A 22,168-nucleotide genomic window follows, 5' to 3' on the forward strand; every position below is an offset into this window, starting at 1 on the left:
AAAGGATTTAGGCACCATCTAAAAAGATCTGAAGGTGCATAAATGTGATCTATCACTCAGATTATTTGCTGCCTCTCCTCACTGAGGTGTTGGGGTATTTTTCCCTGAAGAATTATTCTCAGTTATTGTTTTTCTTTGCTAAAGAGTGAAAGACAAAGGGAAAAAGAAAAAAGAATGCATTGCAATTTTGTTAGTAGCTCAACTTACTGCAGGAAAGTATTTTTCCCAGTCGAGTTTGGGTCTTGAGGACCTTCCTTTATGGCATGAACAGTGTCAAGAAAAAATAAAAAAGGTAATAGTAATGACACAACACTAAGGGGCCAAGTCATGTATTTGTGTTCTTGCCCATAATTTTGTTTGTATTCCCCAGTTCTCATGAGCACTTTTGATGAAAACACATCACCACTCACCTCCTTCCCAAACTGGGTAACCCAAAGCTGCCTGTGCAGCCTTTGTGCAGCTCAGTGCCCAGCTCTGCTACCCCATGGGCAATGGCCCTGTACCAGGAGAGGGACACACTTCAGGCTCTGCCAAACTGGGCTCATAATCCTTATGCCTCACAGGTTTTGGGCCACCTGGCTCTCTGTCCCTGCAGGTGTGTCCCCAGCATGAGGCTTGTGCCCCACAGGTTTCAGTTTGTTGTGTTTGGGCTACATCCTCCAGGGAGGAAGAGAAGCATTGAAGTGTTTTTAACTTTGTGGGAGGCGCTGTCCTCTTCTGCCAGCCCTTGTGCCCATGTGCTGTCCATGGTGTGGCAGCTGCTCTGTCCCCAGAAGGGAGCCCTGAGCCCAGGCTGCCCACACGAGCTCTCCCCCACATCCCATCTCCAGTACCTTCTTATTCCCCTCTCTTCCAAAGCCACAACACTCAGCTCCAAGGGACATTGTTATTTCAAAGCTGTGCCTAAATATGTCTCTGACTGACAACTATGAATAATTCCACAGAGCCCCTAAACTTCCAGGCATTTCACTCTGAAGCTCATATAATACACCAGGGCTGCTCTCTAATGTTTTTCATCTTTTATATTCTCCAAAGAGTTGAGATACAGTTATGGAACAGGTTAATGTATTTTCCTCTGAATATAATGCTGTGGGAGCCTGTGCACGGTTACTTGTGTGTGTTGAGAATAATGCTGACAGTTCAGAAAAGAAAGTCATGAACTTGATAATGACCATTATTTTGTTTCATGTTTCCAGCATGTTCATGTCCATGTGCTGCCAAGGAAGGCTGGAGACTTCAGCAGGAATGATGATGTCTATGAGGAGGTAAGATTTACACTCCATCTCTTCTTCAGAGTTGGTTTTGCTGTTAGTAAATTGTTTTAATGGTCCAGCCCCTCCCATGGGTGGAGGGGTGGGATCTCTGCATTTTTGTTGTTGCAAATATCCTGTGACAGTGCCAAGATCTGTACTGGGATTTCCTTGTGAGCTCCCTCTCTGAGGGACGATATAGTTGGCACCTTTGGTACTTCAGTCTGTCACTGCACACAGGGTGCATATCTACAAATAATTGTGGTCTCTTATTTTGAGGGCACAGGGAAAAAGGGTGACCACGTGGCCAGCCTGACATGCAGGGAGGGTGTCCTGCACCAGCTGCTCGCCTGGGGTGCCAAACCTCCCCCTTTCCACCAGAGAAAACACAGGCAGCTTGTTACTGCTCAATCACAAACTGCCTTCTGCCCTGATTTTGGTAGGGCTCTGTTCAGCTCTGGACAAATCACATTGCAGCCCCAAAGATGAGAACTAAAGAGCAACTCTGCATATGGATGGACTATCTGCATGTGTGCAGATTGTGCAGCAGAGCTCAGCTCATGAGCTGTTCCAGTGTGACTGAATCACTGGCTTTTGTTTAAATGAACAATTGTACTGGCATTAACAAAAGGTTTTCCCCAGTTTGACAGCTGTCATAATGATTCTATGAAAGAATCTCACTATTGTTAAATTTATGGCTTGTTCTTCATAGGTTTGGTAGGATCCTCTTTCTGAAATATGACATCTCCTTCTCTTCCTGAAAGTAATTAATATAAACTTGTTCAGTGCTACTGTAATACCATCTGCTTGAAAGAGACATCGTGACATTTTCTGCTTTGGTATTTTTTCCTTTGTGAGATCTACATGATGACAAGTCCCCACTCACAAAAAAAAAAAAAAGGTGGAGTGTTTTAAACTTTTTCAATTACTTAAATATGCAAAAATGGAGAAGAAAGCATATTAGTGACAAGTTATATGAAGTGTAGTGCCTGAAAACTGTGCTAGTAAGGGTAAAAGCTTAATGAGGCTGCTGAGCAAGGAGGTCCAATGGAAGTAAATGATGGCAATCTTTGCTGGTGTGGTGGTTAAAAGCAGTTGAGTGAGACAAAAGTTAGCAGGGTTAAAGGGTTGTCAGGCACTGGAAGAGACTGTTCAGGGGAGTCACCATCCCTGGATGTGTTTAAAGGATGTGTGGATGGGGCTCTCAGGGACCTGGGTTACTGATGGGCTTGGCAGTGCTGCCTTGATGGTTGGATCCGGTGGCCTTACAGATGTTTTCCACCTAAATGATTGTATGGTTCTGTGATCTTTTCCTTTCACATGTGTTAAGGGGTTTCAGATGCTGCATCAACCCATCAAATCTCTTTCCATTTCTGTCATATTTACAATTCCATTTTCTTCTTTTTTAACACAGTTATTTCTCTCCTGTTATAGCTGAACAGAAACAGGCAAAACTCTGATGAACTAGACTATATATTTAGTGTTCTTAGATGCAAAAGGGTGGCAAATTGGGGAAGAATTTCTTTTTTATTTTGTCATTTCCAATTACAGCAATTGTAGGTGTTGCTTTTAGCAAACAGGAACCATAAATATTTAGACATAGATGTGATAATGCATCTTTTAGCAGAAGAATGTATAGCCTCAGAGTCTAACTAGCTATTCTTGAACACCACAGAGCTAACACACTTTTGTACAGACTGTAGCTGAAGAAAGATTTAAATTTTTTTGGATGCCAGGGAAACAAAAACACATTTGCTGCTATAAAAAGTTTGGTGCCGAGTTCCATCACTGTCTGGATTGAGGATGGAGGGACTTAAGAAACTTGCTATCACAGGTGAATAAAGCTATTTTGAAAAATGAAAAAGGGACAAATTATTGAAAATACAGCTGACTTTGGAAATAATTTGGAGCTTATGTCAGTACAGCAAAAACATTTTGATATAATGCATCTCTGTGATGTCAGCAAGTCATGTCCTTTTGACAAGAAGATACTTTAAAAGATTTAGGAAGATATGTAGATCATGGTGGGGCAACAGGCTGGAAATCAACAAGGGATAAAGTACCATTAGGTGAGATGTGGGAGCTGGAGAGAGCTTTAAATCTATTTTTTATGAAATTTGTACTTTAAAAATCCAAAACCCGTTCATAAACACTTCATTTCCATGTATTTGAGTGATAGATGGAGTTGTAGTTTAGGCAGCAAAGACCACCTTCCAAAATCATCCCATTGGCCTTTTCCTTGTAAAATGTGACATGGGGGCTGATCAGCCTCCCTCAGACACTCTGTGCAATTGTGAAGCACACTGAGGATAAATTGTGCATATTGCAGTGCCTGGGTTAGCTACCACAGCTAAAGGTTTAACAGCAATTGGGAGCAATTTTCACAGGCTCCAGGTCTCAGCTCTGGCTCAACATGTCTTTTGCAAACCCCTTTCTATCTGTAAGTGCCTTTGAGCTCTCCAAGCTCTGCAGTTGTCATCTGTATATGCTCAGCAGATTGCTGATAAATCCCACTGCTCTTAGTGTCTGACAGTGAAAGGAATGCCCAGATGCTGAGACATCACTCCTCTTAGGAGCCTTCTAGAACTGAGACAGCCAGAAAGTGCTTGCAGTCTCTCACTGTGTGCTTAATTTCTCCCATTCAGTTTTGGAGTGACCACTCATCTGATGGAAAAGGCAGAAGAAAGCACATCAGGTTATTCCCTGCTTAGTCTGTTTGCTGGGCTCTGAAATCTTCAGGCTTTTGGCTCTGAAGCTCTGACACAGCCCTGTCTAAAGCAGTTTTTAAGTGTAAAAAGTATAATTAAGGGTAAGGTGTTTCTTAGCACTTGTATTTTAATCAGGTATCTGATGGACACAACTGTCTGCTGATTTCTGGACATATTTTTAGATCTGTGGTAGTGGAAAATTAATTGTGGAAGGAATAAAACAGGGTCTGACACTTATTTCACAGCACCTTCTCTAAGGCACTCCTTGGTAGAATGTGTCACTTAATATTTTAGATTTTTTTACCTCAGTGCATATTAAAGAAGTCACTGTGTGATTTTTCCAAGATACAAAGAGAATAACTAATAGTAAAAAAAAAAAAAAAAAAAAAAAACTTCATTTAATATTTTAGATGTAGTTCTTCTGCATCTTTGCAGGTCTATTTCTTGGAAGAGTATTTCCTGGGAAGTGTTAGTTATCCACTCTCTGGGCTCACTGTAGTGGAAAGCTAAAGCTATAGTTTATCAGTTCTTACATTTCTCTGCAATTATTTGAAGCCTAATCCTGCAAGTGTGCACATGCCAAAGTTAAATTGGTCTTACAGGATTTTTTATAGGATCAGGCTCTTCATCTTTTACTATTGCTAGATTACTTTTCTCATCTTCCTCTTGAGTAGTTCTTATTCACTGATTCTTTATTTCTTGGACAGCAGAACAATAGCAGCTAAATATTAGGAAAACCTTCTCTTAGAATAACTCTTTATACCTCTGCATTTTCTGTTTGGTTTGAAAGAGATTATATTTCACATTTATTAATCAAGAAACTTTAAAGCCTCTTATGAAGTAGTTGCTTGCTTTGAAGTAGATGAGTTCTTTGCTATTATAAGGGCATGTCACAGTGGCTGATAAGAATTTGGTATGAAAGAACATCTTTACTGTAGAGCAGCCCCCAGTGTTGTTGCAGTCAGCACAAGTGCTGCAGTTGTTGGAGGTCATTGTGTCCAAGACATTCAAGAACATTATCCTGAAGAGCCTTGGCACTTGCGTGGGCAGCCCTCATTCAGTGGGTGTTTGAAAAGTCCATAGCACAGCCTGTCCCTGGTCTCCTCTGAGTGGTTAGCCATTACTGCAATATAAATAACATTCATCATCCTTTAGGCTGGCAGGTAATAGCTGTACTGGGCCAGAGACGATGGGGCTCTCTCAGAAAGGAAGACTCAATCAAAACTCTGCACTCCTGTTATGAGTACTGACCTCAATAAGTTAATTCTGAGCCTGACAGACTCAGATGGGTAAGGGCAGCCTGGCCTCTCAGTGGAACCCTGAGCATCCCTGGCATGCTGAGGTGGGTTTTGTGGGGCACACCCCTGTTCCTCCCCAAATTCTGTTTCCCTTGGTGCCTGCAGCCTCCTGTAGCAGATGCAGCTGCCACAGCAATGCACATCCATGGCTGTGCATGCAGGGCAAAGAATGCCCAGCCCCTCCCCAGCCTTGCTCTCCTGCCCTCCTGGTTTCACTGCCTGTCTGCAGTGCCCAGCCTAGACTGGAGAGCACTGAAAAAGGGGAAGTGTGAAAAAGAGAGGTTAACCCAAACCCCAGTGTCTCCATCCTCCTCTGCCTGCCAGACCTGCATCATGGATCTCTTCTAATGAACCTGAGTGAAACTTCCTACTGCGAGTTCTTCAGTAATTTACGAAATTTTGTAAAAAGCCAGCAAAAGAATTTGCTTCATGCTATCCTCCTTCCCCTCTGGCATTCAGGCAAGCAGTGAGAGACTCACTTAGGAAAAGATACTTTGACTTAGTGATCTCATTCAGCATGTTATGCTAAATCATTTCAGCACGAATACCTATTAGTAATCATTTCCAGTTCCAGGAAGGATGAAGGAGGCATTTTGGCATATGAGTCAAGAACCTGCTGGGCTGTTTCTTCAGGCTGGCAAAACAGGGGAACTGTGGTGAATTCAGAAGTTTAGTCAAACAAGCCAGAAGTTTAATTCTCCCTGAATGGCTTTGACTGTGACATGCCATCACTCGGAGCTGCAGACAGCATCCTGCCTGCTGCTGGGCACTGAACCTGGCACAGGGCTGGAAACCTGCACAGCTGCATGAGCTGCTCAAAGGCCTTAAAGGTAAGGAGTGAAGTAAAAAGATAAATAAGCCCTCATCCAGGTCTGTGAGACAAAATGGAAAGATGCCCAACAGTTCCTGTGAGCATCAGATTGAACTATTCATGAAAATTAATGGCATGCAGAGCTAATAGGCTGTTCCTTGGCCTCAGAATGATATTGTACCTTCTGGGAACATATTGTAGCCTGCTGGGAGATCAGTCTGCTGTGTCTGAACTCCCCTGGGGCCAGACCCTGCTCTCTCTGCACCCTGCATGGTTAAACCATAGAAAAGAACAGAGGCAGCACAGAATCTCAGTGGTTTTATGGGATGTTTTTTAAAGCTCTGCTTTCCCCAGGTACAAGTTTATTTCCTAATCTCCTGATGCAGCAGCAAATAAATTCTTCCCAGTAGGCTTCAGATTTTACCCTGGTCTTGCCAATGCTGCTTTTTCTGACTGCAGGCATCAGAGGAGGCTCTCCTAGCCAAGGAGTATGTGCCTTTCCCAGTTGATTCCTGAATCTTGTGATATTTTAGTGACTCCTGCAGGGCAGGGCAAATGAACTGTGTGTGAATATTTCCAGCTGGGTGTATTGCAATAGAACCTAGAACTGTGCCAATAATTGTGGTTTTGATCTCGTAGATGGATGGACAAAAAATAATTTTTAATTAACCTGAAATAATGTTTTTTTCCCATCAAATGAATTTCCTTTTTGTTTTAAACAGGATAATTTATTTTCTGGACCATAATATTTTGTCTGATTAGGATTTGAAATCCTGTATGATGCGGGCATGCCCTGCAAGCTTATTCCATATCCTCAACCTACATGAGGCAAAACTGACAAATTTGTCAGTAAGGCCCAGTATCAATACTGGAAGACATCCTAGGGTCACATTTATCTCCCTAGATGAAACCCCCACTGTTTGTGGCATTTTCTGGCCTCATCAGCCCTGTCAAGTATTTCTTAATTTGACACCTGAAATCTCTGAGACCTTCCTCTATGCTGTCTGTGTTGCTGCACTTAATTCAAGATAGCAGGATATCATAATGTGATCTGATTAAGAATCATTTCATTCATTTGTCTGGATCCTATGGAAGATCTTCCATAGCATCTAGAGAAATGGAAACAGCTATAGAAAAGAATTAGAAGTGGTTGAAGGTTTCCCATTGAGGCAGCCATCCCTCATGATCACACAGTGCCCTTTACACCTAGGCTTTGTCTGGAGGGCAATGTGCATTTGGCATTTCACACACCATGGATCAGCCTCACTGCCCTCTACTCTGGCTGTCTCTCTGCATTCCATCACTGCTCTTGATGCTTCTTACCTTTCCTGCCTCAGGGGTTTTACAATCATTGTCCTCCCAGGTTAAAAGACATTGGCTTCCAGGATTCACTTACATTTCATTTATAATATAGTAGATGCAAATTCTTGTGACCATTGCAAAGGATCTCTTGGCTCCTTGTGTAGGATGTTTGTTGTGTTTAGCTCATGGAGTATTTGCTCTGCTGTGTCCTTGATGGTGCTTCGTTGGCAAGTGACTTTCTGACAAAAAACCTCCAACCAAGGACAACTTGCTGCTAAGAAGATTAAAGTGAACATGGTCTCTGAAGCCTGATCATGCTGTCAGTGCTTAGGCTTGCTCAGACGCTTCCTGTGTATTCCCAGCCCTGAGGTAAAACTGTCTTCAGATCTCTGCTTATCCTTGGAGGCAGTGTAGGTTGAACTCATTCTGGTGGGAGAACATGCCCCATTAGTATCCTAGGTGCTCATGTTTTTGGAATTGATGATATGGAAACCAAACAAACCTATCAGGGAGCTGCCATTTTCTAAAGAGAGGTTTTTCTTTGCCAAATTAAAATGCTGCCTTAAACTTCAAATGAAATGCTCCCCTGTTCTCTTTAAGGTTCAGGATATTGGAGAAGGTAGTTGGTAAGCACAAACCAAATCACACTGAAATCCAGTGCAGACCTGGCAAGGGATTAAGGCCAGAAGAGAAGAGAAGCTGATCACAAAATGAGGATAGAACGAGAATGGATTTTATCTTTTGTTGCAGTGGTTTTGCCAGGAAAGCAATGCAAAGTAACCAGAGATCTGTTGCTGTACTGGGGGCAAAGAAAGTGTTATTTTAGTTTGAGAAAGGAAATTCTAATAATACATTGCAGCAGAGTGAGAATTTAGTTTAACAGAGTGTTAGCATAATTGTGCACAATTTGGTTTTATTTAAATACATTAAGCACCATTGTTTCTTTTCCATGTTAAGGATTGACTTTGGTGGTAGGTTGCAGCAGTTTTCCTTAATTGCTTTAATCCTTGGCCTTAAGAAAATGAATACTTTAAATTCACACTTGTTAAGTACACTGCTAATGAAGAACAGGCTTTAGCAATCTTTGGTGAGCCCAAACTATATGTTAAAAAAAAAAAAGAGGAAGCAAAAAGGAAAAAAAAAGAGAGAGGGAGAAGCTAATCACCAACCATTCTGTTAATGCTTATTTTAATCATCTTGCCTGCCCTTGCTGGCAGACAGAGCCATTTGGCTGCAGAGGCAGGAGGCAGCCATCGCCTCAAATGGCACTGATGTTGAGAATTGGGCCCAGGAGGACAATCTGACTTGTCAGTTTATATAGACATAAAGCTTCATTGTTGTGCACAGACACAACTAGCTTTTTAAAAGCCTATTTCCCTCCTGATGATGTGAGAATCTGCTCCCCTCTCTCCCACTGTTCTCCAGCCCTCAGATTTATTAGACAGTGTTTGTAGCCCTGCTCAGTGTGTCTGTGGTGCCACAGGGGCAGGTGGGGACCAGCAGTGCCACAGTGACCAAATGACCAGCTTTGAACCACGGGGACCTGTGCGGGCTGGGGGAGTAAAGAGCTGTGACTGCACACTGGGTGATGTCTCCTCAGAGAGTTTTAACACACTGATATCCCCGACGGAATATTCTCTGTGGAATTAAGTGTGTGTTTAAAACATACAGGATGCTCAGAAGTGAGGAGCTAACAGCATTTCCTTGGGGGCCCGAAAAGAAACATCTCCAAAATTCAATTAATTATGAGAAATGTATGATCTGTTTTCAAAAACTATTTTGCATGTGCGGGAAACTTTTATCTTTCTGACAGCTAAGAGTTGCAGCTAGCAAAGTGAGCTTACAACTTCTCCTGGCTGCCTGTGCCTCCCCGTGCTGCAGGGAGCCCATGGAAGGGTTTCAAGTGGCGCAGTGCAGCATTTTTCCCATTTCAGCTTTTGTGTCCTGCAAATTGGAGAAAGTGACAACTGGTGCCCACATCAAGCAGTGGCATTTACTGCTCCAAGGAAAAGAAAGCTTCAAAATTCCGCTTGGCTGAGTTACAACCCAATTATAGCTATCCAAGCACAGGTATTCCAAAAAAACAGGGAAACAGGGAAGTGAGGCAGCCTTTGTCCCGGTTTGGCCAGATAGCTGGAGCATTGTGTATGAGGTTGCCAAAAAATCCCCTCCTGCATTTAATTGCAGAAATTGATCATAGGTTTGTGGTAAACATGCAAGCAAATCCAGCTAAACCTTTGTGTCTCCCTTTTGCTACATAAATTACTTCAGTGGACTGGTATCTTGCTTCTAGGGGTTGTAATCTCTGTGGGAGTGGGGAGGTCTTGCAATAAATAGAGTTTTAATGGAAGGCCTGTTTTAGAATTTCTCTTTTCTTTGAACTATGACCTTTTTCTTTTTTTGTAAGAAAAAATCTATTCTCATTCATTACATGTGTGTCTCTGAAGGGGCAAATGCACACAACTGCCAGGCCACGTACAGCATGGGCTCTGTGCAGGGTTCTCTTCAGCTGAGACTTGACTGGGAGCAGTAATTGAGATTAGCTCCCTAGGAGATGGGCCTCTGCTCTCCTCCTGGCTTTTTTCTCAGTAAAATAGTTGCATTTAATGCATTTATGAGTAGACTATAAGTGCTAAGATACTTTCTTCCCATACCCCTGCCATTTCCATGGCAGGCTTCTGAAGAAATAACAATACATAAAGCTGCATGAACACTTAAGGTCTTCAGTGTCTGCTGCCATTGGCACTTTCATATTTTCTATTTGAAGATAATTTCATTTCACACTTTTTACATCTGAAGAGCCTGTTTTTGAAGACCTCCAAGTATATTTTTAATGTATATAATTGAAGTTTCCTCCTGCCTCTGTGAGTACATTAAGTAACAGTATTAGCAGGTTTGATGCAGAGAGGTGAAGGGACCTTGTGAAGTTCTGGAGTGAGTCAGGGCAAAACAGCTGAGTGCAGATACCTCCCTGAACAAGCAAAAGGTGGATTGATCACCCATCTACAGCTACATGGAGTAATTAATACAATATATGAAGCCCTTGCTTCCCTGTATGAAAGTATGGTCCTAAGACAGCTGGTAGATATTCTAGGATGTGCTCCAAAGGGTTGAGCAACACTTAAAACTGGAATGACTCTCAAGAACTTTGCTTCTATTTTTGGGTTTTGGTTTTTGCTTTGGTTTTGTTGGGTTTTTTTTGTTTGTTTGTTTGTTTTTGGTGGGGTTTTTTTTTTGGTGGTTTGTTGGTTTTTTTTTTTTTCCCCTGAAGAATAATGCTGCTGACATTTAAAGATTCAGATTGTCACCTGGTAGTGCACTGGCTTCATTCAGCCAAGGCCTGTGAGCAGCAGCAATTGCTGCTCTCTGAAGGTGAACACCTCAGGTGTTTTAACAAGAGGTGACATGTTCACCCAGCTGTACAAAAGGGGGTCTATCTTCAGTGGTATGGTGTCTCCTGGGACACCAGGAGGGAAATGCTTAGGGAAAAAATGACAAGAATGAACATATGTATGAAATGGTGCAGCTTTTTGTCTCCATAAAGGCAGATTCAGGGAGTCCTTTGCCATAAGTGGATTCTCAGGTGGTTTTCTAAAAAACGATAAGCAAAACAGCCACTGACTTTCAACAAGAGTCAGATGTCTGAATGCCTTAAAGACTTTGGAAAAGCCAGCCCTTTATCCTCTGTATCAGGTTCAGTGGCAATATTGATACTCAGCAGGATGTTATTGGCATGTGATTCTCTCTTTTCATCTTGCACAAGGGCATGAGGCAGAATTGCCCTCTGCTGCTGCGTGAGCAGAGGAGTTGTGGATTGATGTATCAGCACTTCGTGTTTCTGGGCTGTTCTCAGGAACATGTGCAAAAGGGAAATAACAGCAGAACAAGGACACTTCCCAGGTTAGGTAATGTGCTCCACTGACATCCTTTACTTTGCTTTTAAGGGTGATAAGCATAATGAAGCTGAGAACAATCTGGTGTTTTTCCACCACTTTTAGTAACTTCTTGTCATTTTGAGCTGCTGATGTTTCTTCTCAGGTGCTACCTGGTGATCCTTTTAACGTGTTTATTACTGTTGCTTCTTCTCAAGAAATAAATTTGCTGAGAGTAAAGAAAGTTGCTCATTAGGGCAATGTAATTAAAGGAAAAGTAGACATCATGCCAAGTTCCGTTTTCTCTACAAAGCACCACCTTGGAGATTGCCTGAAACTCAATTACTCATTGCTATGCTTATTAGGGAGAACAATGTGCTGAAATGATCCCCACTTCTAATAACCTTGTTTTCTACATGTGAATCATGTTAATACTTTTTGCTTTAGTGCCTTAATCGCCATGTGTAAAATGGGTCTGTTTCTAAAGGGGGAATAGGGAAGGTGGGCCACATGGTGGGTGTTCTCTGAATTGCCACTCTCCATGGAGAGTTTCTTGTTTCCTGCTGGTCCACAGTTATTTTGTGGCACTTTTTTTTTGTTGTTGTTTTTTTCTTTTAATTACATGGAACAATATTTATTAACAGATTACATCTTGATAGTCGGATTTCCTCTGGTGAAATGAAAATCTTTATCCTCTGCCTTGCTCTCTCCCTTTGGGGGAAGGAGTGTTCGGTATCTTTCATGTCACAGTCTCTTCTTTGTTACCTCATGGCTTCACCAAGACAAATCATTTCTGCAACAGAAAGCTGGTATTAACACTTGCTAAATAACCTTGTTCTGATAATCAGTCTGGTGCCCAGTTTTTTTCCTTGATCAGAGCTACTCTGATACTTTCCTGCTGTCCTCCTAACATGATGTCTTCAGCTTCTCTGAACAGGCTATGGCCCCAAAAATCCTGTGTACCCCTGCAGGTGTGTTAGAGGGAGGTGTAAATACCAATATTCTGTCCAGGGCTTTGGAAGAGACCTGAAGCCATGAAGGAAACATAATGTTCTTCCATCCAGCCCACAACATAATTACTCTCCTTAGCTTCATGCTCAAGCCTTCTCCTCTAAACATGCAGGAAACCTTTGTTAATGGGGTATTCCATCAGAACTGAAGGACAGAAGTCTTAATCATGCTAGTAAGGACAACCAAAATTGCCATGGGAATGTAGGGAAATTGTTTGAAGTTCAGGCCCAGTGGTGGCTAAGTTCATTTAAGATACCAGTAAGTTTCCCTAAGATTCTTCTTCAAAAATGCCACAAGCACTCATAAAATAGTTGGGTACAAACTTCACTTTTGATCAAAATCATGGATGAAACCATGGAAGTGGCTGAATGTTGAAAATATGTAAGGGACAGAGAGGGAGGTCATTTGTTCCTAAGCAAAAAACTTGACTGGCAAAGCTTCACTCCCAGAGTGGAAAAGAAATGTAAGGCTGTTTTCTCTTTGGTGCATTTACCCATCCCTGGAATTGTTGAGAGCCATATTGCATGAAGCTTGGAACCAACTCATCTCGTGGAAGGTGCTCCTGCCCCTGACAGAGGAGTTGGACTAGATAACTTTTAAGGTCCTTTCCAAGCCAAACCATTCTATAATTCTATGATAGGAAGAGGAAATTAGTCCAGGACATCAGTTCATGTACCACTGGTGTCTTATATATCATGTAAGACAGGTATCCTTGTTACCAGCTATGTCATATGAATATTAAGAAATCACTGCTCCTAAGAAATTCTGTGTGTTCATCTCAGAAGGAAGTGCATGTCTGGGCAGTTAACCATTCCTTCTCCTCCTTTCATGTCAGAATATTTCAGTCCTTTTATGCAGAGCACAGGCAGACATGATTGAAAAGGAAAGTCTTACCCTTTGATGTTTGTTTGTTATATTATCCACTTTTCATGGCTCTGTTATTCCAGAATCCTATTGAGCCATTCATTGGCAAGTGGAAATTTCCACTGCAGTCAGTAGGGTATTTCTGCCTCTAAATCACTTAATTTGGCCCCTGATACTTAACTTGGGGCCAGATTATCAAAAGTGTTGAGCACCAGCTTTCTGAAGGCTTAGCACCTCCCACTGAGGAAAGATTTTCAAACTGCTCTAAACAGAGCAGCTCCTGTTGTGACCCTTTAAGGACAGATTTGCAAAAGAACTCAGCAGTTCCATTTCACCAAGGAGCCAAGTCCTTTCCAAAATCTGTCCAGCTTTGCTTGGTGCCAGGCTGGAAGATAAGGACTTTTGAAAATGTAGATTTTAGCAAGCTCTCTGATGTGGAAAAATACTAAGTTCCAAACATTGGGAAGGACTTGAAACAAATGCTGGCAAAGAGAAAAAACCTCCACGTTTCAAGATGTGCCAATTTTATTGACTGATAGAGGGGCTGGAAGAAAATTTTGGATCTGAACAGGTTTTCCCATAATTGCCCACTAGGAGGTTTTCTGCACATTCTCCTGCAGCAGCTGCCAGGCAGGATGCTGGGGCAGAGCACTGCTGTGCTGAGGCAGCACAGCAATTCCTGTGTTCTCAGAAATGCATTCACTTAGCAAAATGTGGTTTATAAGCAAAGTGGCACAAAGCAGCCATTATTCTTCTACCAATCTTTCTGGGGAATAAAATACACAAAAAAACCGACACAACAAAACAAGACAAAAAAAAAAAAAAAAGGCAAAATACTGATTTGAACCTCATAAAAATTGAGTGAATTTTACAATTTTACTTTTGAAATGTTAGACCCAGGATTCCCCTTGCATGCTCTATACTGCCTTCTTTTCCAGAGAGCCTTTTCTGGTGTGGCTAGCAAGAAAAGTCTTCACAGAACAGTTTGTGTAACCTTCTGCAAGCTTCTGGGTTTCTAGGTGAGATTTAGTTCTTCACCTGAAAGTTATTGTAGGCAGGTGGCAATGGAGGATGTGATGCAGAGAGGATATTTCAGTATCTAAAATTCATGACTTTAGGCTTTAACCCTAGGCAGCACTTAAGCTCCCAGGAAGGCAGTTCTTAAGACTTTCAGAAAACTGAAGGTGTACATCTTGCATGTGTGTTCTGGAAGGTGGATGTTCCCTCCCCATGGGAGCTGGCAAAGGAGCACTAAAGCCTCAGCAGCCATTTGGGGACCTGGCACAGCCCAGTGCAAAGCAGACATTTGATTTTGGTCCCCTGTACTGCAGGAGCCTTGGCACATACAGACTTCAGGCCTCTGTGAACTTAGAGGGTGCTTTTCCTTTGCTTATCCAGCCCCACTTTGACAGAAAGTACTTTTTAAAATAATGAAATAGATGTAAAAGAAATAAAGCAAAGGAGGAGGCACAGCCTTGCTAAAAGCCTTTACTGCTGTCAGAGGACTGTGCAGCTTCTGTGATTATCCCTTGCCTTGTTCAGCAGTGTATAATTTAATGATTGCATTCGGGGCATGCTATTAACTTTCTTTTCTACTTCTATGACCCCAAAGCTCATTAATTCTTTTTCCTATTCCCCAATTGACACGTGTGTATGGGGAGGGCAGTGGCTAAAGAAGTGTTGTGGATTTCATATCTTTGCTTCGTCTGCCACATTATAGCAAATGACAGTTGATTAGGTCTTTCTATAGATCATTACCAATTGTTTTCTACCTTGCAAATGCTGCTATTACGACAAATCTATCATATCCTGGAGATCCTGTGCAGCTTGTTATTTCTGTGTGATTTATTACACTCGCAGTAGAAATGTTGTTAGCGAACATTGGGGAAGCAGTGAATATATTGAGAAATATCAATGTATCCTCATGTTCTGGCTTGCAGTGACAGTCAGTGATCCATCTCACTGACACTTACCTTGTTAACATTTTGATCAGATGGCAAATTTGTCATTTTTCCTGGTAACAAGTATAAGTTTGTACAAGAATTGCGGAAACATGGGGAAGATAAAGGGCCCCTCTCTTAGTTTTTTCCAATGTGATGTAATCAGTAATCTTTCTGGAAAATGAAATAATTACTCTGTGAAAAAGCTTATCCACTAGAAAATGTGCCAGTGTTAGAAAGCTCAGATTTCTCTTCATTTGAGGATTGAATGAGTTCTCTTTGCAGCCATTACTGACACATTGATTAACACACCAAACCAACATGAAATGATAATATAGAACAAAGAGGTTTGCAGTCAGATTTCCTCTCCTTGATTATAGTGAGGAACACAAAGATCTTGCAAGTAAAAGGGAAGGCATTATCTCTGGCAACAATGGAGTACAAAATGCTACAAAAACAACGTTGCAAATTTCTTCTCATACTCAAAGCTTTTTCTCAGCTGGGCTGTCGGCTCTGCAGCTCTCCTGTTCCAAAGCGTGGGCATGAAAACTGTGCTCGCAACACGAGTGGCTACATAGGGGGAAATTACAGCCCCTAATGAAATAGAGTCACCTCAAAGAGCCAGTGACTCACTGACAGCCCACAAACATGGGGAAGGGGACAAGAAGAAGAGTGGGATGTTGCCATTGGAGATTTAGAGTTGTTTGCCATCTCTGTGCATGGCATTAATAAGGGCTTGCCCATGCAAGGGAATGAACATGGCAGCGCTGACACAAAATCATAGAATCAAAGAATAATTTAGGTTGGGAAAGATTTCTAAGATCATCAACTCCAACCATGAACCCAGCATTGCCAAGCCACCACTAAACCATGTCCCTGAGTGCCACCTCTACACATCTTTTACAAACCTCCAGGGATGGTGACTCACCACTTCCCTGGGCAGCCTGTTCAGTGTTGGACAACACTTGCTGTGGAGAAATTTTTCTTAATTTCCAATCTAAATAAGCCTGTAGAGAGGATGTATGTTTGACTCAAGTTTCAGTTCAGGACCAAACCAGAATAAACCCTACACAAATAGCCTTTATTTCAGGACTTGTATGAAATTTTCTTTCATTCCATTGGGGTATTTTTCAGTTTTATCCAGTGAAAATTTGGCTGCATTATTTCAAATGGCCAGTGCCAAATGTAAGTTCTCAGTCAACATAATGAAAAAAACAGAGGTCAAACAGTTCTTCATTTCAACCAGATAGCTTAAAAAATAGAGTGGATAGATCTTGAGAGTACTTGTATGAGAGTTTAATTGAAATGATACAGCTTTTCACTCTCATCTTCACTAAATGATTTGGGAGGTCTGATCCTCAGCTGGGTTTGGTTTTATCTTGTTGCTGCTTTTCTAACTTTCTTTGTAGTGTATTGTCAGGTTGTAATGCTGTGAACAAAGGCTCAGATTGTATTCAGAGAGCACACACAGAAGCTGAGCACTGCTTCAGTTGTGTCATTTTGGTCATAGCAGTATAGCTTGGAATTGTTTCATTCCTCTGATGTTATGCATAGCAATGCAATAGTTCAGGCATCAGAGAACTCGAGGAACGAATCTTAGTGTTCTACATCAGTTTGAGAAAGCACAATGTCATCTTCTAGAAAGTCTAATTGTTATGATTAATATTTAGCATAGGGAAGTCTGTGTGGAAGGGCAAAGTTGCATCTGCTTGTTGAATTGAATGAGTTATTGATTTTTCATTTCCTTTTATTTTCAGCATCCCACTGAATAGCAGAAAATGTACAAGTACACATTTTCTGTAGCAGTGTCTCTTGGACTGTGCCTCTAACAAAGCCACTCTTCAGGGCAGCAGATACAGGAATGGGGATGATGAGGTGATAAGAGACAGGAGTCAGCTCTGGAGAGGGGTAAGGGCTGGCTTCACTTCTTGAAACTAGCTCTGACAGGGCATCTCACAGATATATTGGACCTGATGGCACAATCTTTCTATTGAACAGTCAGTCCAGCACCATAATTGCAACTTCCTGGAAACTCTGGTCACTTAGTAAGTGCTTCTCCTCACTGAAAACAAAGGGTCTTCATTAAAAATGAAGAAAAATATGAAAATTCCAACAAGTATTCCTGAAGAAACTTGGGCAAAATGTTTTTTGAGAGAAAAGCTAACAGTGAAACAGGTGCAAGGAGAATACACAGCAAAGTAAGTTTAACAGAGCTGGTTGACAAGATATTGCTGCAATTTGTCTTTAGGATCACACAGAAGGCTGACAGATTTTGCTAGGTCTTGGTGACATTCATATAAAAAAGTTTCCTAAATCACCAGCTGAAATTTCAGACAATGGTTTCTGATAAAGGGATGTCAGAAAGTTTCACCTTCTGAAATTGGTGACTCATTTACCATTATCTTCATTGAACAGCTGAGATCCTTCCTTTAGGAAGAGAAATGAAAAATTATCTTTGAATGTACCATATTGCTTCCAATTCCAGAGAGGAGAAGGGAATTAATGTTGAGGATGGTGTTGCAGTAATTAGTTTCAGATGCAAAGGGCTGAAAGTAAATCCCAACAAGCAGCAAGAAAGGGATTCACCAGCAGAGCAGCTGGAGGGTGGTATTTTTTTTCTAGAATATGCAATCAGTGTTGCTCATCAGTGTTTTGCTCCTTAATAATTAGAGCAAGATTAAAAAAAAAGAAGAAGAAGGAGAGCAGATTATTGCTGGGAACTCATTTATGGCTGTATCAGGAGTTAATATTGAACTCTGAAAGTGCTTAACACTTGGTGGAGATTGTTCAGTGCCTGACAGTGGGAATGCAGAGCACCAGCTCCTGCTCTGTGGTTGTGAGCAGTGTGCTCACACAGGCTGCTTGGAGTCCAATTCATTCCTATTTAAACCAATGTGAAGATCTATTAAGCTTGAATTAAAAATTCTCCATTGAGTACATGTAAGACTGCAGAACCCTCTCTTTCCTTTTCATTCAAGTGGCAGAACTCCTGCTCTTGGGCTGTTGGCATCTCTCTTTAGCGGTCATTGACACAGAAGAATTTCCTGGCCCTGAGGATTGAATTTTATCAGGTCATGGGACCTGCTGGATCTTGCAGAAGAGTGTTTTCTCAGACTGTGTTTTATGAGCTGGCAAATTGAAACTTGTGACTCTCTTAGGAGCTTTATTCAGTCATTTAGGTTTTACCTGTTTCTAAAATAGAATTTTTCAGTCAGCCCAACTTATTTGGGTTTACAAAGAACAAACATGTTTGTCCTCTAATTTGCATTAAGGAAAGCTTTCATTACTCTTGCATTTCATTTCACTACTGTGAAAACTAAACCCAAACCAAAATAAACCAGCACCACTGATGCAGCAAGAAAGAAGGTGTTGTTTAGTAAACATCTGTGCCTTTGATGGCTGTGGATAAGTGCTTGCTGGTGCCTGGAAAACCTGGCTACAGACTCAGAGTGAGGGCTCCATCCTGTGATGACCCAAAATTGCAGTAGCACCGCCTGGCAGTTGTGATATGCATAAAGCTGAGCCACAACCCACCTTAGGAACAGAGATCAAAATCTCAGAGACTGAAGAGGACCAGGAAAGAGGCTCCTTACTGGCATCTCTGCATTTGCAGGGAGTTTTCTTTAGATTAAACTCTGCTCTCACAATAAATCCAATTGGGTGCCTCTCAGTTTCTCAGTTCAGTTCCGTGTCTGCTGTGCTGGGGTTTCTCCTCACCCCTGCACCTTGAGGGTATGTACAGGATAAAAGAGAGAGGGAGGTGGGGGCTCTGGCAGGGAACCCTGATGGCATTTCCAGGCAGCAAAGTGGGATCAGCCACAACACAGTTCTTCGACTTCAGCTCAGTTTGCTGGGGTCCCTGGCTGACAACACTCCCTCCCTGCTTCTGCTACTCCAACATTTATTTCACAGTAAATGCTGTGAAATAAATTTCACAGTTTCATATAATCATCAGTATTCTAGGACTAAAATGACCTCCTTTTTATTTTATTTGTTTTACCAAAAGGTGAAAGGTAAATATCATTTCAGTACAAAGCTGTAAGTAACATGATTTCTGTGATTTTTCTTCCTTCACACATCCTCAGCCCTATTCATAGATACCTGATAAGGAAGCAGCAGCAGATGTTAAAACAGTACATCTTGCCAACCGTAAGATGGGCCATCATCAAAATAATGTTTTGTATGCAAGTGTTTATTTTTTTATTTCTGGCATCCAGTATCAGTAGGGAGGTTTTAATCTGAAGCTGAAAAAGCCTGAACAGGGTGTCCAAAAGCCAAACTTTTACCCAAGTGGGTGAGGAGAGCTCTGAACTCCAATGAGGTTATAGGCAGATATTGAGTTTTGCTCATTGCAGGCTCAACAGCCACTTAGCACAGCTCACTGGCCCTTGCTAATGGATGTGTTGTAATGCCCTGCATCTCTCACAGCCAGGAGTTTAGTTTTTAATGGATCTGAGGTCACTTGGGCTGAGAAGTCCATACCCCGACTTCTTGCTAATAGTGCTTAACATTTCTATGAAACTTAGTTGTGTTTCTTAATTTCTTTATTATGGGAGTATTGCACTCATGGCCCTGCTGAAATGAGGATGTAATGGATTCCTGCCTTTACCTCCAATTTTCCACTGCTGAGCAAACCTTCCATTGGGAGAGCTGGACTTAGGTTGTTGTGGGCATGAGAGGCATAACTTAGGCAGGATTCACAAAGAATCACAAAGGGTTTTGTGGAACTACTGTGGGGTTTGTGTTTGCTTTTTTGCTGTGTGATGGGCTGGCAACTTGGTAACATGGGCTGAGTGGCTGCCCATGTCTGTGTGGTATTATTTCTCTGCAAGTGCCAAATTGTCTTGTCAGGAAATCAAACCCACGGAATATATTTTCGTTGCCAAAATTATTGTAAAATTAGGGTTGGGTTTGTTTTTTGGGGGTTTTTTTTGGTTTTTTTTTTTTTTGTTTGTCTTTAATTTTGGGGGGCACTTTTCCCAGGTTTTTTTCTGGATGTTTGTTTTGTTTTTTTGGGTTTTTTTTCCCCACAGAATAGGAGTTCTGCTTCTATCTTTGCCTTGCCAGAGCCTCCTGCTTTCATTTCTATCCTGGCAGGGCCAGCCTGACTTTGTTTTGCCAGAAATCTGACAGCACTTCTATATTGCAGAGTTGTTATCAGAGTGTTTTAACAGCAGGTGGGGGACACTGGTGGATCTCAGGTGCCCAGGGCACAAACTGTGTCTGTAGGAGCCACAGAGAGCCTGCAGACCCTTTCATGCAAAACTTCAGCTTGGATTGGACACTAACTTAATCAGGGATTTGCTTAGTGTGAAAATACACATTTTTTCACATTTGAAATTATTTATTTAATTTTCTTGAGACTGTGTTTATTCCACTACATTTTTTATTAGGAAATTGGTGCTTGTTTCTTTGGTGTGGTGGCCCTTGGTTGGCATTCTAGTGTGCTGCAAAGAGAAGTCAATCTTCTCTGCCACTGTTTTTCAAAATATTTACCACTAGGAGATAGAACTCAATTTTAAAAAGCATTGAGAGCTTTGCATATCAGGGCATGTTGGATTCAAATGATATGAAGTGTGTACACAGAAAATAAGGGGTTAAGTCAGAGATGTTCACTTTTGCTGCAATTACTGGGATGAATACCCCCAGTTGGAAAGATTTTAAATAGACTGGGCTGGATACATGGGAAAAGCAAAAAAGGGTTGAACCGATGGGAGCGTTTTGTCAGGATGATGGAGTGAAAACTCCAGCAGGTATTTTCTGTCTGTTAATGTACCAGGCTGTGTAATGCAGTTGGGCTCTCCCACCTGAGGGATGTGTGTGCCAGTTGGCACCAGGCTCCCCTCTGGCTTGGCATGGCTGCCTTTCTGGGCCAGCCTCACTGAAGGAATGTGATTTGCTGTGAAAAATGTGTTGATCAGGCTTGGTTTTGTGCCACCAGGCAGATTAGTGAATTGCCTTGTCTGCCTCCCATTGCTTTACTCCAGCCAGCAACATCTAAGCCTTTATGATTTTGCAGGTCTTCATTAAAAATAGCTGTTTCTATATCTGATTACTGAGCCCCATCTGGGGAGAAATGAGCCTTTCATCTGTGTATTATGAGGCCATATCCGAGCACATTGATTCCATAACAGAGTAAAATCAGACAAACTTTCTGTTCAATTGCTTTTTCAGCTCATCTCCAAGTTCTCTATGAGCCCTGTCCTGTCCCCAGCACATAATGTCTGGGTTAGGGCTTTTATTTTTTGTTTTAATTGCTCTTTTACTGCTAAATGCAATTTTTGTAATTGCTTACATAACTCCAGGGTTTTATTTTTAAATTAATCTAACTTTGCAGTCATTCTACATATGTTGCTCCTAACATTGCCTATTATTTGGATTAATTCCACTAATTTATCACCTCTGTTTAGATATGCATTGTTTTTATAATCCTTACAACTGAATTAAAGCACACTTGTTGGGCTAAAGGCAAAGTTTGCCTCAGTAAATCAAGTGGATTTCTTTTCCCTCTCTGTTACTACATATTTACTTGGACAGGGTTTTTTTTCTGTCTGTGCTCAGGTAGCTGGCTGTAAAATTAGCAAATATTTGAGTAAATAAATTTAAATTATTTTGATCATAGAATAAAATGAATGGGTAGTGCTGACATTTTTCTTTTTGTCAAATTCTAAAATACTTCTCAAGATTTCAACACCTAATTAACAGCCAACTTCTTTTACCTAAGATTAGCACTAAAGTTTGATGGTGGCATTAGTGAAAGGAGCAGAAGTCATGATTAGCTTGAATTTTGAGTTGGTGCCTGGCTATTCATCCCTTGAGTATATTTTTAAATGGTTGGGTAGGCATCACCTAAAAGCCAGTACAGCCTGTCCTCATAAGCAGAAGCTGTGCCACCAGGTGCTTTCTTTATGCACAGAGCAAATGGAGACATTTAATGGTGGTGCTCATCTCTCATCTTCCCATTTTCCCCACCAATGCATTGTAAAGGGACCAAGCAAATACATAATGTGAGACTTATGGGCAAATTACTTTCTTAAAGGAAAATTTCCTTTGAAAATGGGCTTCCACTGTGAACAGGCTGTTCTTCCATGGGTACAGAACCAGAAACGCTG

The 22,168-nt window shown here is 41.5% G+C and overlaps 1 protein-coding gene across 1 annotated transcript in view; it reads left to right on the forward strand.

Moving 5' to 3' along the window:
• FHIT (fragile histidine triad diadenosine triphosphatase) overlaps positions 1 to 22,168 on the forward strand; it is a 516,263-nt gene that overhangs the window by 432,792 nt on the left and 61,303 nt on the right. Inside the window, exon 6 of the mRNA XM_054280974.1 lies at positions 1,197 to 1,265. Coding sequence (XP_054136949.1) covers positions 1,197 to 1,265 — 69 coding nt within the window. The remainder of the gene's footprint in view (positions 1 to 1,196; positions 1,266 to 22,168) is intronic.

Source organism: Melozone crissalis, unplaced genomic scaffold (genome assembly GCF_028551555.1).
Source record: "Melozone crissalis strain CALT ecotype California unplaced genomic scaffold, PUWL_Pcris_2 ptg000029l_1, whole genome shotgun sequence".
NCBI classification, from domain to species: domain Eukaryota; kingdom Metazoa; phylum Chordata; class Aves; order Passeriformes; family Passerellidae; genus Melozone; species Melozone crissalis.